This window comes from Loxodonta africana, chromosome 8, assembly GCF_030014295.1.
Source record: "Loxodonta africana isolate mLoxAfr1 chromosome 8, mLoxAfr1.hap2, whole genome shotgun sequence".
NCBI classification, from domain to species: domain Eukaryota; kingdom Metazoa; phylum Chordata; class Mammalia; order Proboscidea; family Elephantidae; genus Loxodonta; species Loxodonta africana.
In genome coordinates, this window is record NC_087349.1 from 54677922 (window position 1) to 54696570 (window position 18649).

Below are 18649 nucleotides of genomic sequence, written 5' to 3' on the forward strand. Positions count from 1 at the left end.
GAAAATAAATTTATGTACGTTGAAGCCACCCATTTGTAGTATTTCTGTTATGGCAGCACTAAATAGCTAGGACAACCTCTTTAAAAAAAAAAAAAGTAACTGCAATTTAAATAGCCTGTTTATGAATTGCTATCCCATGTTTTTAATACTGACGATAATATTAACAATAATGACCTGTTGCCACAGAGTTAATTTCAACTCTTAATGTGTCTATAAGACAGAGTAGAACTGCCCCAAGGAGCATCTGGGGGATCCTAACTGCTGACCTTTTGCTTAACAGCCGTAGCGCTTAAACACTACACCACCAGGATTTCCATATTGAGAACAGAAGAGGTTAAATGTCCTGTCCAGTGTCCTGTAACTATTAAGGGGTGATTGAGGCAGGAGGCTGAAATCAAGGTCAGCACCAATATTTACGTTCTTAAGTACTCTAGACTAATAGTTTCAAGCACGTGGATTGAAAAACGTGTTCAAATTAATTCATAGAATCACCTTGACCTTCAACATTTAAATTCAAGTATGTTTAGTTAGAATAGGTCATCTAATGAAAAGTTGCGATAGTACAGTCTAGGTGTGAAAACGCCCAATGAGAACACATTTAGAACAGTTTCCTGACTGTATATGGGGCTAAAGCTATGTGAAGGGGGAAGAGAAAAGAAGTCCTATACATAGTGGCTCCATGTTTAAAGTATCATTAAGAGTATATTATTCTCCACAGATTAAACAAAACTGTTTACTCTAAAGCCTGTAACAGAATATTGTAAAGAGAAAATGTAAACTGAATCTTGGTCCCCCAAAAGAAATAATAAAAATGTTGGGGAAAAAGAAAAACAAAATTTCCAGGAGAATGTCTTAGTGGATGCAAGGTACTAGATAAACTCTTACAATTGTCTAGACATCTGTTTTCAAATGCAACATTTCATTAAATTCTCAAGATAAGTCCAAACATTGGTATTTGTGGAAGACAAGCTCTCTTTCATAATCTGTTAGAGAAAGGAGACAGCGTGAAAGCAAGTTTACTTGAGCCAGAGTCAAGGACACCGATGAAAAATGATGTAAGAAATAATGGATGATTACACATATTTCTTAAGATAAACTCACTGAATTACACAGTAGTCGAATTCATGAGACAATTTTAATTTTGTAAGATTCCCCCCCGCCCCAAAATTTCTTGAGTCTAAATAATTATTCACCAAAGCACCTATCTGAGCTGAATACGCAGAAATATCCTTGGAGAAGTAAAGAGATGAGTAGATAAGAATGATAACAAGCAAACATTTAATCATGACAGTCATTAGGCAAAATTAACATAAATATCATACCCATTAAAAGATGCAATTTGCAGCAGCAGGGGGATATCTCAGAAAATAATATACTTCTAATCAAATTATTAGAGTTGAGACATTTCTAGCATTGTAGATTATATTCATAAGTATATTTATAGTTTATAGATTTTATTGTATGGATTATATCCACAGATATAGATATAGATATACAAATATAGATGTAGGTACAGATATATATTTTATAGAGATAAATATATCTACAGATATATACATATTGACATATTCTTTTGAAATTCATGTCTCTTAACCTTTCTATGAACCTGTTGCCCAATAATAGCTGAGTATTAAGTGACTGCTATGAAGCAGGCTCCGTGCCAAAGCCTATACAATCATTTTCTCATTTTATCCTCAAAATAGCTCTGTGAGGTAAAAAAAAAAAAAAAAAAATGAGGTAGTTACTATTAATATCACCATAACTTTATTGAATAAACAGAATTTTAGAAAGTTTATGCAGTGTGCATAAGGGTATAGTGTTGCTAGATTACTGGAGCCAGAATTCAAACTCTGGCTACCTACACTTGCTCAAACTGCTGTTAGAAATGGTTGACACCAACTCTGACCTCTCTCCAGCATCCCAGAGTCAACTTCCCACTTGACAGGATTTACCAAATTTCTCTCAAATGCAGAATGTACAAAACTAACCTCACCATTCTCCCCACAAACTTGTTACTACTCTCATCTCAATAAATAACATCACTCTCTTCAACTCAGTGCCCAAAGTCAGAAATCTGGGATTCACCCTTTACTTTTTCTTCTGTCTTCCAGTTGCCCCAGCCATATTGAATAGCAATCCCCAGAATGTGTCTTTCTCCACCTTTCACCTGCATCCTTTTTATATATGCCCTTCCCTCTTCCCAGCCACCTAGGAGAAACCTTGTCTATTAGAAAATGAAAGGGTCTCCTAAACAACCTCTGGAAGCACAATGACTTCTGATAAAAGTTCCTGGGAATAAAAACACATAAATGAAGTTAACAATCTTCAAGCAGCGTTGTCTCTCCTGATTAGCTAAAACCTACCTGGCTCAATCAATATCCATGTTCACTCAGAATTCTTTTATTCACAGAACTTGTAAATTTGACTGCCTCAGGGATTCTTGACAGCCCCAAGCTAAGTAATTAGCTCCATTTTTTTTTTTTTTTTAATTCCCTTTCAGCACTTAAGACTGTTAGAAGCCATGGAACACAGTGCCTCCCTCAACAAATTGTGAGTTTGGCCTTTAGCTTCAGGCCTCAAAACACACCTAAGCTGTGGAGCTATCTCATATAATCACATACTATGCTCTGAGCTATTATATATTACCCTTCATCGGAACTAGGCAGGAGAACATTACACCGACTACAAAGAATGATGGATTCAAGATGCCAAGTCTCCTAGTGGCTCAGAGATTTAACTATCTGAGTTGCTTTGTTTGCAAATAGTTGAGTCTGGGCTGGTTATAAATGTTGGTTAGAGAGGAAAATTTATCCAGCCATGGTTGTGGTTTTGATTTCTGCATGAATCAATTAAATCAATGTAAAGAATCCTATTCCATAAGCCCAGACTTTACTTTCAAACACAGCCAGTGAGCCTGCAAATACTGTGGTTATTCACAGAAAGTATATATATATATATGACAATGCAACCCATCAACCCATGCAAAGAAACAATTTAGAGCACATTTTCTAAAGCTCAGTTGAGCATGCTTTCTCTGGAGATGGACTATTTTGTTTCAAATCCTTGCTAGACGACTTACTGGGCTGGGTAATCTTGGGCATGTAATCTTGGGCATGTTATTTAATTCCACTGAGACACAATTTTATTGACTTGTAAACTGGGAATTATAACAGTACTTACTTCATTAAAGATGTTGTGGAATTCAAAAGAAACAATCTATGTTTCCTGACACACACAAAAAGCACTCTAAAGTATTAGTAAAATACAGAAGTCTGCATGTTTCCCATTTATTAAAATGCTCACTGATAGCTGGAATCTATTACTCCTAATACATCCTTTATTTCCACTATGTTGATTTGGTCCAGCATAAACAATGAGTTCAGGGTGCTACTGTTTATCTATACACATTAAAAAAAAAATTTTAATTCTGTATCCTAGTTTCCACAATTATACATAATCTTAAAAGGTTCAACCTTATTGAATGGGAACAATGAAATTCTTTCCAAGACGTAACTCCATTGCACTATCTTATGGAGATAGGTTTTTACCAACAGCAACATTTTGTGTAGATCTAGTTACAAAGGAAATTCAAGAGAAAATGTAGACAAATATTAAGCCCATAGAAGGCAAGTACTTTCAATATTTTAAAATATTAATTTTGGTCATCTCACTAAAACAAATTTTACTAGGAAAAATATTAGGTAGATAAAGCATATAATCAAATTGACAGTCCACAAAACAGGAAAATGAGTGTTATGAATTAAGTGATGTCCATCCCAAAAGATCTGTTGAAGTCCTCACTCCCAATACCTGTGAATGTGATCTTGTTTGGAAATAGGATCTTTAAAGATATAATCAGTTAAGTTAGAAAGGGGTCATACTGGAGTAGGGTGGATCCAAATCCTATGTGACTGGTGTCTTTATAAAAGAGGAAAAGATACTCAGACACAGGGAGACAGAAGAAGGATGTCATATGACACTGCAGCTACAAGAAAAGGGATGTTTGGAGCTACCAGAAGCTAGAAGATTGACATGAAACAGTTTCTCTCTCAGAGCCATCAGAAGGAATCAACAAAGCCAAGACTCTAATTTGGACCTCTGGCCTGTGTAACTGTGAGACAATAAATTTCTGTTCTTATAAGTTACCCAACTTGTGATATTTTTTTACAGTAGCCCTAGGAAGCTAACACAATAATTTCTTATACAACTCATAAACTATATGGTTCTACTTTTATATTCAAATCTGCCTGTTTTATGTCATAAAATGTACAGTACAATAAATAACACAGTATTATGATAAATTATGTTTTTCATACTCTTCCATTATTTTACCTCCTTGTAGGCTCCAAGGTCAATATATCCACATATTGGATGAAATGCTCCAGTTCCACACACATAGATGTGAGTTTTGTTATAAGGTTGAAGTACTCGAATGAAATTTGCACATTCTGTCTATTGGACATAAAAAAAAAAAGCATTAGCACACAATTCAGATTTTTGAAAGATTTTCATTCACACTACCTGTCTTCCAAGTAGATAAAAAAAAAAAAGTAGATAGATCATCAAAAATAAAGGCAAAAAAAAAAATACAGAAATTATAGCTGAAATAAGTGATTTTTAAGCTTTTTGAAGTTATAAAATATTTGAACTAATCAGAGTGCTAGAATGCAAATATCCACAGTGATATTAAATGGAATATTGATAATGGGTACAAACAGAATATAAATGAGTCAGCCGTACTTTCTTTCAAGAAGAACCTAGAGAATAAAATCCACCATGTTCTGATGTTCCCACATTGTCTATCCCACTCCAGCTCTTACTATTCTCCACATCATCTGTCCCAGTTACGCTGACGGACTGCATACAGACACATACTCCTATGTATGTATTCTAGTCTTAATGACTAGAATATCCTGTCACTTTACTTTCTCTTATGTTCACATATTTGTTTCCATTCCAAAGAAAGGTGATCCAACAGAATGTGGAAATTATTGAGCAATTTTATAATATCATAAGCAGCAGCACACTGACAGGAAACCACCAGAAATTCAAGCTGGATTCAGAAAAGAATGTGGAACAAGGGATATCATTGCTGATGTCAAACGGATCTTGGCTGAAAGCAGAGAATACCAGAAAAACATTTACTTGTATTTTACTGCCTATGCAAAGGCATTTGACTGTGTGGATCATAACAAATTATGGATAAATTATGAAGAATGGGAATTCTAGAACAGTTAATTGTGCTCAGGCAGAACCTGTACATAGACCAAGAAAAAGTGGATACCGTGTGGTTTAATATCAAGAAAAGTGTGTGTCAGTGTTGTATTCTTGCACCATAATTATTCAATCTGTATACTGAGCAAATAATCTAAGAAGTTGGACTGTATGAAGAAGAATGGGGCATCAGAGTTGGAGGAAAACTCATTAACAACCTGCCATATACAGATGACACGACTTTGCTAAAAGCAAAGAGGATTTGAAGCACTTACTGATGATGGTCAAAGACTACAGCCCTCAGTATGGATTACATCTCAACGTAAAGAAAACAAAAATCCCTATAACTGGACCAGTAAGCAATATCATGATAAACAAGAAAATACTGAAGTTATCAAGGATTTCATTTTACTTGAATACACAATCAACACTCACTGAAACAGAAGTCAAGAAATCAAACAACATATTGCATTGGGCAAACCTGCTGCAAAAGACCTCTCTAAAGTGTTAAAAAGAAAAGATGTCACCTTGAGGACTAAGGTACTCCTGAGTCAAGCCTTGGAGTTTTCAATTGCCTCATATGCATTTGAAAGCTAGACAATGAATAAGGAAGATAGAAGAACAATTGATGCCCTTGAATTATGGTGTTGGTGAAGGATATTGAATATACCATGGGCTGACTGAAGAACAAACCAATCTTTCTTGGAAGAAGTACAGACAGAATGCTCCTTAAAACGGAAGGTGGTGAGACTTCATCTCACGTAGTTTGGACATGTTATCAGGAGGGACCAGTTCCTGGAGAAGGACATCAAGGTTGGTGAAGTAGAGGGTCAACAAAAAAGAGGAAGACCCTCAACAAGATGGACTGACATAGCGCCTGCAACAAGGTGCTCAAACATAGCAACGATTGTGAAGATGGTGTGGGACTGGGCAGTGTTTCCTTCTCTTGAATATAGGGTTGTTATGAGCTGGAAGCAACTCAAAGGCAGCTAGCAACAACATTTTCAAATATTGCAAAGCCTTTAAGATTCAGCTTAATTCCTGTTTCTTCCTAGAGTCTCTTCCATCTCTCCCATGAATATTTTTTACATCAAGTTAGATTTTTGAAGAGATTCTTACATTTCTACTTGTTTCGTACATGCCCATATGTAAAAATATTTCTTTACATTCTTATTATCCTTATGTTTTGATTCTTTTCTACTCCCCCAGTCTTAGTTATCTAGTGCTGCTGTAACAGAAATATCACCAAGTGGATGGCTTTAGCAAAGAGAAATTTATTCTCTCACAGTCTACTAGGCTTGAAGTCCAAATTCAGGGCATCTGCTCCAGGGGGGACTTTCTCTTTCTATTGCCTCTGGAGGAAGGACCTTGTCATCAATCTTCCCCTGGTCGAGGAGCTTCTCAGGTACAGGGACCCCGGGGGTCCAAAGAATGTGCTCTGCTCCTGGTGCTACTTTCTTGTTGCTATGAGGTCCCCAACTCTCTGCTTGCTTCCCTTTCTTTTTATCCCTTGTAAGATAAAAGGTGGTGAAGGTCACACCCCAGGGAAACTCCTTTTACATTAGATCAGGGATGTGACCTTAGTAAGGGTGTTAGAATCCCACCCTAATCATCTCTAACATAAAATTACAGTCACAAAATGGAGGCCAACCACACAATACTGGGAATCATGGCCTAACCAAGTTGACACATTTTTGGGGGACATAGTTCAATCCATGACACTCCACCCTTTGGCCCCCCAAAATTCATGTCCTTCCACATGTAAAACACATTCACCCCATAATATAATAGCAAAAGTCTTAAATCAACTGCAAATCCAAAAGTTCTCCTTTATCTGTGAAATTTAGAATACAAGTTATCTGCTTCCAAAGTACAATGGCAGAACAGGAAAAAGCTAGTCATTTCCATTACAAACAGGAGAAATTGGAGGGAAAGGAGGATGATAGGCACCAAGCAAGTCAGCAGAATACATTACATTAGCTCTCAAGGCTTTGAAAATAATAATCTGTTGTCTGAGACAGTTTACACAATGGCTCTGCCCTCTAGACTGGGGGTGTTTGCCATACTTTCCAGATTCTGAGTGGAGGCTCCTCAGCCCTGGGCTTCAGCATCACCTTCCAGGTCCCCTGGGACAGCAACTCTGCTCACTCAGCTTTAGATGCACCATTCTCCTAGTCCATCTGAGTGGCAACTCCACCTTAGAAACACCTGAGGCCATGGCTCCACCTTTTGAAACCCCAGAGGTCATGAGGATACCTTTTGAGACTGAGGCAGCTCTGCTTCTTGTGTTCCTTGTGTCTTCAGCTTTTTCTTCTGGTTTCTTGTCATCTCAGCCCTCGGGCCTCACACCTGCATGTTCCAAAGCTCTGTAGCTCCACCAATAAGTGCCTGGAGGCACTCCACTCTGTCAGAAAGCCTCCTGTGCACAGGCACTCAGCTCTCTTTCCTCATGGGTTGGCTCCAGGGCCATCTTGTGCTGGCCACCTGGTTCTGAGGCTGCTGGTTCTCTTCTGCTGCTGGTCCTCTGCCATAACCACATCTATATCCATTCACAGTTTCAAAACTGCTTCCAGATTTTAAGTATCTGTTAGAGCAGCACCCCACACTCTCAGTACCAAATTCTGTCTTAGTCATCTAGTTCTGCTATAACAGAAATACCACAGGTGGATGGCTCTGACAAAGAGAAATTTATTCTCTCATAGTCTAATAGGCTACAAATCCAAATTCAGGGTGCCGGCTCCAGGAGAAGGCTTTCTCTTTCTGTCAGCTCTGGAAGAAGGTCCTTGTCATCAATCTTCCCCTGATCAAAGAGCTTCTCAGGCACAGGGGCCCTGGGTCAAAGGATGTGGTCTGCTCCTGGTGCTGCTTTTTTGGTGGTATGTGGCCCCCAACTCTCTGCACTTTACTTTCCTTTTATCTCTTGTGAGATAAAAGGTGGTGCAGGCCACACCCCAGGGAAACTCCCTTTACATTGCATCAATGATGTGACCTTGGTAAGGGTGTTACAGTCCCACCCTAACATAAAATTACGTAAAATTGAACATAAAAATACAGTCACTAAATGGAAGACAACCACACAATCCTGGGAATCACTGCCTAATCAAATTGACACATATATTGGGGGGACACAAATGAATCCAGGACACCCAGTTCATACAAAAGTTATTAAGTGTGAAATATATCTAAAAAACAACGTACATACCTTAATAAAAAATACTTTATTGCTCAAAAATGCTAACCATCATCTCAGCCTTCAGCTAGTTGCAATCTTTTTGCTGGTAGAGGGTTCTGACTCTATGCTGGCGGCTGCTGACTGATCAGGTTGGTGGTTGCTGAAGGCTAGGGTGGTTGTGATGATTTCTTAGAATAAGACAACGATGAACTTTGCCAATTGATTGACTCTTCCTTTCACAAAAGATTTCTCTGTAGCATGTGATGCTGTTTGATAGCATTTTATCCACAGTAGAACTTCTTGAAAAACTAGAGTCAGTCCTCTCAAATCCTTCCACTGTTTATCGATTAAGTTTATGTAATATTTTAAATACTTTGCTGTCGTTTCAACAGTGTTCACAGTGTCTTCACCAGGCGTAGACTCCATCTCAAGAAACCATTTTCTTTCCTCATCCATAAGAAGCAACTCATTGTCCTTTAAAATTTTATCATGGAATTGCAGCAATTCTATCACATTTTCAGGCTCTACTTCTAATTCTAGTTCTTTTGCTATTTCTACCACAACTGCAGTTACTTTCTCTCCTGAAGTCTTAAACCCCTCAAAGTCATCCATGAGGGTTGGAATCAACTTCTTCCAAACTCCTATTAATGTTGGCATTTTGATCTCCTCCATGAATCATGAATGTTCTTGATGGCATCTAGAATGGCGAATCCTTTCCAGAAGGTTTTCAATTTCCTTTAACCAGATCCATCAGAGAAATCATTATCTATGGCAGTTATAGCCATACAAAATGTATTTCTTAAATAATAAGACTTGAAAGTCAAAATTCCTCTTGATCCTGCAGAAAGGATGTTGTGTTAGCAGGTGTCATGGATTGAATTATGTTCCCTAAAAAATGTGTGTATCAGTTTGGCTGGGCCATGATTACCAGTATTGTGTGGTTGTCCTCCATTTTGTGATTGTAATTTCATGTTAAAGAGGATTAGGGAGGGATTGTAACACCCTTAGCTAGGTCACATTCCTGATTTAATGTAAAGGGAGTTTCCCTGAGATATGGCCTGCACCACTTTTTATCTCTCAAGAGATAAAAAGGAAAGGGAAGCAAGCAGAGAGTTGGGGGCCTCATACCACCAAGAAAGAAGTACTGGGAGCAGAGCACTTCCTCTGGATCTGGGGTTCCTGTGCATAGAAGTTCCTAGTCCAGGGGAAGATTGACAAGAAGGACTTTCCTCCAGAGCGGACAGAGAAAGTCTTCCCCTGGAGCTGATGCCCTGAATTCAGACTTAGAATAAACTTCTCTTTGTTAAAGCCATCCACCTGTGGTATTTCTGTTATAGCAACACTAGATGACTAAGACAACAGGCATGAAAACAACATTAATCTTGTACATCTCCATCAGAGCTCTTAGGTGACCAAGTGCATTGTCAATGAGCAGTAATATTTTGAAAGAAATGTTTTTTTCTGAGCAGTCTGTCTAAAGAATGGGCTTAAAATATTCAGTAAACCATGTCGTAAACATATGTGCTGTTATCCAGGCTTTGTTGTTCCATTTATAGAGCACAGGCAGAGTAGATTTAGCATAATTCTTAAGGGCCCTAGGATTTTCAGAATGGTAAATGAGCACTGGCTTCAACTTAAAGCAACCAACTTTGAAACTTTGAAACCAGTCATTGATGACTCCTCTCTAGCTATGAAAGTCCTAGATGGCATCTTCTTCCAATATAATGCTGTTTAGTCAGCATCGAAAATCTGTTGTTTAATATAAGTACTATGATGGTTAAGATCCTGCTTCAACTTGGCTGGGCCATGATTCTCAGTGTTTATATGTGATCATTCCCATGATTGAATCTGCTGTGAGTAGCCAATCAGTTGAAAGACAATTTTCTTGGAGGTGTGGCCTGCATCCAAATATAAGCAGACATTCTGGCTTTTTTACTCACTCTAGATCCTGCAGCTGCCTCCTGTTCACCTGACCTCTCGGTCTTGGGACTTGAGCTGTTAGCTTATCTGCAGATCTTGGGATTCTTTTATCTTCATAGTCTGAGAGCAGGAGCCCTGCTCTCTGACCTGTGGATCTTGGGTTCGACAGCCCCTGTGGCTATGTGAATCGAGAGAAGACTTTATCCTGATCCATGGACTTGGGACATTCCAGCCTCTACAATTGTATGAGCCGTTTCCTTGATATAAATCTCCCTATATTTTTTATATATATTTATATGATTTAGTGGTTTTGCTTCTCTAGAGAGCACAGCCTAAGGGAGCCACTTTCATCAATACCTTAGCTAGATCTTCTGGATAACTTGCTGCAGCTTCTACAACAGCACTTTGTGTTTCACCTTGCACTTTTATGTTATGGAGACAGTGTCTTTCCTTAAACTTCATGAAGCAACCTCTGCTAACTTTAAACTTTTCTTCTGCAGTTTCTTCACCTCTCTCAGCCTTCATAGAATTCAAGAGTGTTAGGGCCTTGCTCTGGATTAGGATTTGACTTAAGGGAATGTCATGGCTGGTTCGATCTTCTAACCAGACTACTAAAACTTTCTACATATCGGCAATAGTGCTGTTTTGCTTTCTTATCGTTCATGTGCTCACTGGAGTAGCATGTTTAATTTCCTTCAAGAACTTTTCCTTTGCATTCACAACATGGCTGTTTGGCACAAGAAGCCTACCTTTTGAACTATCTCTGCTTTTGACATGTCTTACTCACTAAGCTTAATCATTTCTAGCTTTTGAGTTAAAGTGAGAGATGTTTGACTCTTCCTTTCACTTGAACACTTAGAAGCCATTGCAGGGTTATTAATTGGCCTAATTTCAATATTGTTGTGTATCAGTGAATACAGAGGCCTGAAGGGTGGGACAGAGACGGGGAACAGCCAGTCAGTGGAGCAGTCAGAATACACACAGCATTTATTGATTAAGTTCACCATCTTATACGGGCATGGTTCGTGGTGCCCCAAAACAATTACAATAGTAACATCAAAGATCACTGGTTACAGATCACCATACCATATATAATAATAATGAAACAGTTTGAAATAGTGCAAGGATTACCAAAATGTGACACAGAGACACAAAGCGAGTGCATGCTGCTGGAAAATGGTGCAGCTGACTTGCTAGACACAAGATTGACACAAATTTTCAATTTGTAAAAAACATAGTATCTGTGAAGTGCAATAAAGAAAAACAAAATAAAACAAGGTATATTTATATACTCATTAAGACAATTTTCTAGCAGATAATCTTGTTTAACAAAATCATATTTTATTTTTCCATCTTTCCACCAAGATGTCATAATAACAGGAAAAAAAATTTAATTAATTTTTATTGTGCTTTAAGTGAAAGTTTACAAGTCAGTTCAGTCTCTCATACAAAAATTTACATACACTTTGCTATACACTCCTAATTGCTCTCCCTCTGATGAGATAGCACAGTACTTCCCTCCACTCTCTCTCCTCGTGTCAATTCGGGTAGGTTCTGGCCCTCTCTGCCCTCTCATCTACCCTCCAGACAGGAGATGCCGACATAGTCTCATGTGACCACTTGATCCAAGAAGTTTGTTCTTCACCAGTATCATTTTTCATCCCATATTTCAATCTAGGAAACCCTGGTGGTGTAGTGGTTAAGTGCTACAGCTGCTAACCAAAGGGTTGGCAGTTCGAATCTGGCAGGCACTCCTTGGAAACTCTATGGGGAAGTTCTACTCTGTCCTATAGGGTCGCTATGACCAATCTGATCCCTGCCTGAAGAGTTGGCTTTGGGAATGGTTCCTGCCCTGGGGTAACAGAAGGTATGGGGTCCATGGCCTCCGGGGTCCCTCCAGTCCCAGTCTGAACATTAAGTCTGGTCTTTTTACAAGAATTTGGGGTCTGCATCCCACTGCTCTCCTGCTCCTTCAGGGTTTCTCTGTTGAGTTCCCTGTCAGGGCAGCCATTGGTTGCGGCCGGATACCATCTAGCTTTTCTGGTCTCAGGCTGATGTAGTCTCTGGTTTATGTGGTCCTTTTTGTCTCTTAGGCTCATAATTATTTTGTGTCTTTGGTGTTCTTCCTTCTTCCTTGTTCCAGGTGGGTTGAGACCAACTGATGCATCTTAGATGGCTGCTTGCTAGCATTTAAGACCCCAGATGCCACACTCCAAAGTGGGATGCAGAATGTTTTCTTAATAGATTTTATTATGCCAACTGACTTAGATGTCCTATAGGAAATTTTTGTTTTCTGAATTATACAAAGGTACCACAGGGGATGCAGTGCAATGAATTATTTAATACGGTCCTTCTAGTCAAAGTTTTTGTGACGCACACACAATGATTGAATAGGACTATGCAAATAATATATATGGAACCCTAACAAAGGAATTTTTTTTTTTTTTTTTTGCCATGCTGCTAAGTTAAAGATGAGCCATTCCAGAGGTGGGAGGGACAGGATCTCACCAAGGAAGAAGAGCCAGGAGTAGAGCACATCCTTTAGACGTGGAATCCCTGCACTGAGAAGCTCCTAGAACCAGGAGACCAAGAGAGAGAGCTGTAACACTGAACATAGCAAGAAGCAACGGTAGAGGAGCAAAGGTAGAGAAACAGCAGCAGTTGAGGCAGAACAACAGCATGATATGGTGTGGTGGGATGGGAGCCACAGGGCAAGAAAGCTGAGCACCTTTGGGCAGGAGGCTTGTTGGCAGAGTAGCTTGCCTCTGGGCACTTATTTGCAGAGCAAAAATTTGCTTTGTAACACTTGCCAGAGCAGGCCAGAGGCCAAGGAGCCAGAGAGAGTTATGCCTGCGGGCATGGCTGAGAGGAGGTTGTCCTGAACTAAGAACTGTATCCTGAGCATTCCTGAACCTGAATTGGACTCCTGTTACTTCTCTAATATACCCCACAATCATCAGTATTGTTTGTGAGTTCTGTGTGGCCATTTCAAAGAATTATCAAAATCTGCAAAGAAGTAGACTGCGCCCTCGGAGGAACGGATGGCTTCTGAATTGGTAAAAAGTGCTGGTTAGAGTAGGTTACGTCTGACCTCTGCCTCAAGGAATCAGCCTTGGGCTGTTGATCATGATTCTCCTCCCCCCACTGAGCAGTTAGAGGGGGAGAGACACCGCCACCATGCCAATTTTACAGGGGACTAGCTTTATATTTTTTAAAACCATGTCAGACAATCTTGAATGAAAATCTAATTCACTGAGTAAATACGTCATACTAATGGTTTTGAACAAACAATGGAGATACAGTAATATGAGAAAAGTCAAGGTATAGGGTGCAAAAATATTTGTGATCACCAGAAAATTCTAATGATGTCCTTATTTCTAGAGTAAGTAGTTTTAATATCCTCCAATCAATATTTTGCTTACAATATTTCAACAAAGGAGTTTTTATTTCTTGGTAGCTCCTCCCAAAAAGATTCATGTAAGGATGAGATCTACACAAGGAACAGTGCTCAGGGACGGTGAAGTAGAAAGATGTGGATAGAATGAGGTGGAATGGACTTACTGACTTACTGCCATTAATTTCATCATTTTTTCAAAAGCTCGGCTTTACCAAATAGTCGTTTGGGGTAATTTCTACAAGATTCTGAAGAAACATTTGTACAAAGTAGTAAAACAACTCCCTTTCCATATTATATATTACAAAGTGAGAAAGACTAGGGACTATGAAAGATGCAACATTGTTTAAAAAGGCAAATAAATGGCAAATGAGACCCATAGGAGTTATAATGTTAGTGATTATAAAGAAAAAGCTCTGGTAACATTTAAAAAATTCCACATCCTTTACATTTTCTAAGAGTACTTTATTAAAGTGCAGCTATACCTGGAAGGTAACCAGTTATGCCAAGACCCTTATTTGAAGAGACATTATCTAGATTTATTTATGAAATTCCCCCATTCTCTCAGATTGGGTTTACGGTGTGAGTCCTGAATTATCTGGCACAGCTTCACGGCAATGGTTTTGTGGTTTGGCTTACAAAACAGTCAACGTTTTCTGCAGACAAGATGAAATAGTGTGATTCTCAAAGCAGTTTAGAGGCAAGGGAAAGACATTAGTTGCCTGAGGGAAACCTGTGAATAGAGATCATAAAAGATAAGGTCTCTAACTTTAAACCTTGCCTGAGGTCTACATTTCAACCAAACAATCCAAGATACAATAACTTTACAGTGACTTTCCTTCAGCTAATAACTTCACTTTTAAGGTCTCAAAGGTTCTGTGTTCTTTTTCCTTTTTTTGCACAAAGGTTCAAAGGTTGCTTAAATAGCATGAACAATAATTAACTTGATTTAATTCACTTAGAGAATTAATGGTAGTGTAATTCTGTGAGGCGTGATGAAAGACAACTTTGAGAAACAGATTTTTTAACTTTCCCTGAAAGCTAGCTAATTTGTTAGCTATTGCCCACAATGGCAAGGGTTCCTGCATGTGAACAAATAATCCAGTGAGTAATATATTTGACTTTGGGTTACTTTTTCCTGCCTTCTTTTATTTTCCTACCTACACACATACCCACTCCCCTTTGCAAGAGTGAGAGGATGAGAGAGATCCAAAATCAAGTATCAATTTTTAAATTACCTCAAGTAATATTATCCATTGCATCAAGTCGAGTTCAACGCATGGCAACCCTATAGAACAGAGTAGATCTGCCCCCACAGGGTTTCCAAGGCTGAAATCTTTACAGAGGTCGACTGCCACAACTTTCTCAAGTGAAGTAGCCTGATGGGTTTGAACCACCAACCTTTCGGTTAGCAGCCTAGCACTAAACCACTGTGTCACAAAGACTCTTCAAGTAATATTGTTGTTGTTATTAGGCATCCTTAAGTTGGTTCTGACTCATAGCCACCCTATGTGCAACACTACAGGGTTCTGTGTCATTGTCACAATCATTCTTATGCCCATTGCTGCAGCCACTGTGTCAATCCATCTTGCTGAGGGTCTTTCTCTTTTTCATTGACCCTCTACTTTATCAAGCATGCTGTCCTTCTCCAAGGACTGGTTCCTCCTGATAACAAGTCCAAAGCGTGTAAGATGAGGTCTCACCATTGTTGCTTCTAAGGAGCATTCAGGCTGTACTTCTTCCAAAACAGATTTGTTCCTTCTTCTGTCAATCCATGGTATATTCAGTTTTCTTCCTCAACGCCATAATTCAAAGGTGTCAATTCTTCTTCAGTCTTCCTTATTCACTGTCCAGCTTTCACATGGATATGAGGTGACTGAGAACAAAATGGCTTGAGTCAGTTGCACCTTAGTCTTTAAAGTGATATCTTTGCTTTTTAAAAATTTAAAGAGGTCTTTTGCAGCAGATTTATCCAATGAAATGAGTCATTCAATTTCTTGACTGTTGCTTCCATAGGCATTGATTGTGGATCCAAGTAAAATGAACTTGACAACTTCAATATTGTTTCCAGTTATCATTGATTTAGAAAATAATATTGGAATCATTATTCCCTGTCATTGAGCATGAAGAATGTGACCCTGTTGGAGCTGGGCTCACAAGGGCTCCCAAGGACACTTCAACTGGGTACTGAGATATAAAGACAATAGCTAGGATAATCTTGGATAATGTCCTTTAGGGACCCTTTCATATAAGCCAATCAGAACACAAAAGACTTTCCATTCTTATTTTTTTTCTACTATCATTTATAGTGAATAGAAAATTTGTTGGACCAGTGAAGACCCTCCTGACTGTCATTACTGAAATCTGTACCAATAATTGTTAATAAAGACAATTCAAAATTCAGGATCACAGTTTCTAGCCAATCTGTGAAAAGGTGAAGCTTTCAATGGCTTGTCCATTTGTAATGTTAATATGTACTGATAATTCTGTAAGGTTCCTTGGACTCAGGCAGACCTGGCAGTGGCAGCATGCTTTTCTGTTTTCCCACTTTTCTCTATTCTGTAATATCTCCTTGGACTAGGGCACACATTAGCTCTGGCAGCACGGTTGTCCGTTTTTCCTATCTTGTCTACTCTGTAATATTTATTTGGATTCAGGCAGACATTGGCTCTGGCAGCATGGTTCCCCACTTCCCACTTTTGCCTTTTTTAATGTATGCCAAATAAAACTTTCTTTTTGCTTTACTAAACTTTATTATGTTTTTTTCCCTACAACAGCATGATGTTGCTTATTGGTTCAATTGCGAGGATTTTTGTTTTATGTTGAGGTGTAATCCATACTGAAGGCTGTGGTCTTTCATCTTCACCAGTAAGTGCTTCAAGCCCTCTTCACTTTCCCCAAATAAGGTTTTGCTATCTGCTTAAGGGTTTTTGGTCTGGGATCTGCATATCGCAGGTTGCTAATTAGTCTTCTTGCAATCCTGATGCCCTGTTCTTCTTCATATAGGCCAGCTTCTCAGATTATTTGCTCAGCATACAGATTGAATAGGTATGGTGAAAAGGTACAACCCTGACACACAACGTTCCTGACTTTAAACCAAGCAGTATCCCCTTGTTCTGTTTGAATAATTGTTTCTTGATCTAGATACAGGTTCCTCATGTGCACAATTAAGTGTTCTGGAATTCCTATTCCTCACAGTGTTATCCATAGTTTGTTATAATCCACACATTCAAATGCCTTTGCATAGTCAATAAAACACAGGTAAACATATTTCTGGTATTCTTTTCTCTGCTTTCAGTCAGGATCCATCTGACATCAGTGATAGCCCTCATTCCATGCCTTCTTCTGAATCTGGCTTGAATTTCTAGAAGTTCCCTATTGATATACTGCTGCAACAATGTTTTAATTATCTCCAGCAAAATTTACTTGTATGTGATATTAATGATATTATTCGATAATTTCTGCATTCTATCAGATCGCCTTTCTTTGGAATAGGCATAAATATGGATCTCTTGCAGTCAGTTGGCCAGGTAACTGTCTTCCAAATTGCTTGGCATAGATGAGTGAGCACTTTTAGCCCTGCATCTGTTTGTTGAAATATCTCAACTGGTATATCGTCAATTCCTGGAGGCTTGTTTTTTGCCCATGCCTTCAGTGCAGCTTGGACTTCTTCCTTCAGTACCACCAGTTCCTGATCATATGCTACCTCCTGAAATAGTTGAATGTTGACCAATTCTTTTTGATACAGTGACTCTGTATATTCCCTTCATCTTCTTTTGATGCTTCCTGCATCATTTAATATTTTGCCCATAGAATCCTTCAGTATTGCAACTAGAGGCTTGAATTTTTTTCTGTAGATCTTTTGCTTGAAAAATGTACATTACGTTCTTCCTTTTTGGTTTTCTATCCCCAAGTCTTTGCACATGTCATTATAATACCTCACTTTGTCTTCCCTTTGAAATCTTCTGTTCAGCTCCTTTACTTCATCGTTTCTTCTGCTCGCTTTAACTACTTGATGTTCAAGAGCAAGTTAGAATCTCTTCGGACATCCGTTTTGGTATTCTCTTTCTTTCCTGACCTTTTAATGACCTCTTGCTTTCTTCATGTATGATGTCCTTTATGCCATTCCACAACTCATCTGGTCTTTGGTCATTAGTGTTCAATGTGTCAAATCTATTCTTGAGATGGTCTCTAAATTCAAGTGGGATATACTCAAGGTCATTCTTTGGCTCTCATGGACTTGCTCTGGTTTTCTTCAGCTTCAACTTGGACTTGCATATGAGCGACTGATGATCTGTTCTGCAGTTGGCCCCTGGCCTTATTCTGACTGATATTGAGCTTTTCCATTGTCTTTTTCCACAGATGTAGTCAATTTGATTCCTGTGTATTCCATCTGACAAGGTCCACGTGTATAGTTGCCATTTATGGTTTTGAAAAAAGGTATTTGCAATGAAGAAGTTGTTCTTGCAAAATTGTATCATGTGATCTCTGATATCTTTTCTATCACCAAAGCCATATTTTCCAACTACCGATCCTTCTTCGTTTTCAACTTTTGCATTCCAATCACTGGTAATTATCAATGCATCTTGATTGCATATATGATGAATTTTAGACAGCAAAAGTTGGTAAAAATCTTCAGTTTCTTCATCTTTGGCCTTAGTAGTTGGTGTGTAAATTTGAATAATAGTCATATTAACTGTTTGCCCTAGTAGGCGTATGGATATTATTCTATCACTGATAAGAATTCAAAATTTCACTTACATGTATAATTACTAGAATACAACAGGTACAAGTTATATTAATACTTGGAGAAAAAAACAAATATACACTAGTCTATTTATTAACATTTAGGATTTTAGTTTCTCCCTAGATAACAGAAAAAAATTTAGCAAAACAGAAGTACTTGTAATTCTCTAAACTTAGAGAGTCTGATTAAATCTATATAGCTT

General features: G+C 38.5%; 1 protein-coding gene across 1 annotated transcript in view; it reads right to left on the reverse strand.

Annotated features, from left to right (window-relative positions):
* The window catches only part of SEMA3D (semaphorin 3D), a 184805-nt gene that overhangs the window by 92271 nt on the left and 73885 nt on the right, over nucleotides 1-18649 (reverse strand). The window contains exon 4 of the mRNA XM_064289934.1: nucleotides 4333-4452. Within this exon, the coding sequence (XP_064146004.1) occupies nucleotides 4333-4452 (120 nt within the window). The remainder of the gene's footprint in view (nucleotides 1-4332; nucleotides 4453-18649) is intronic.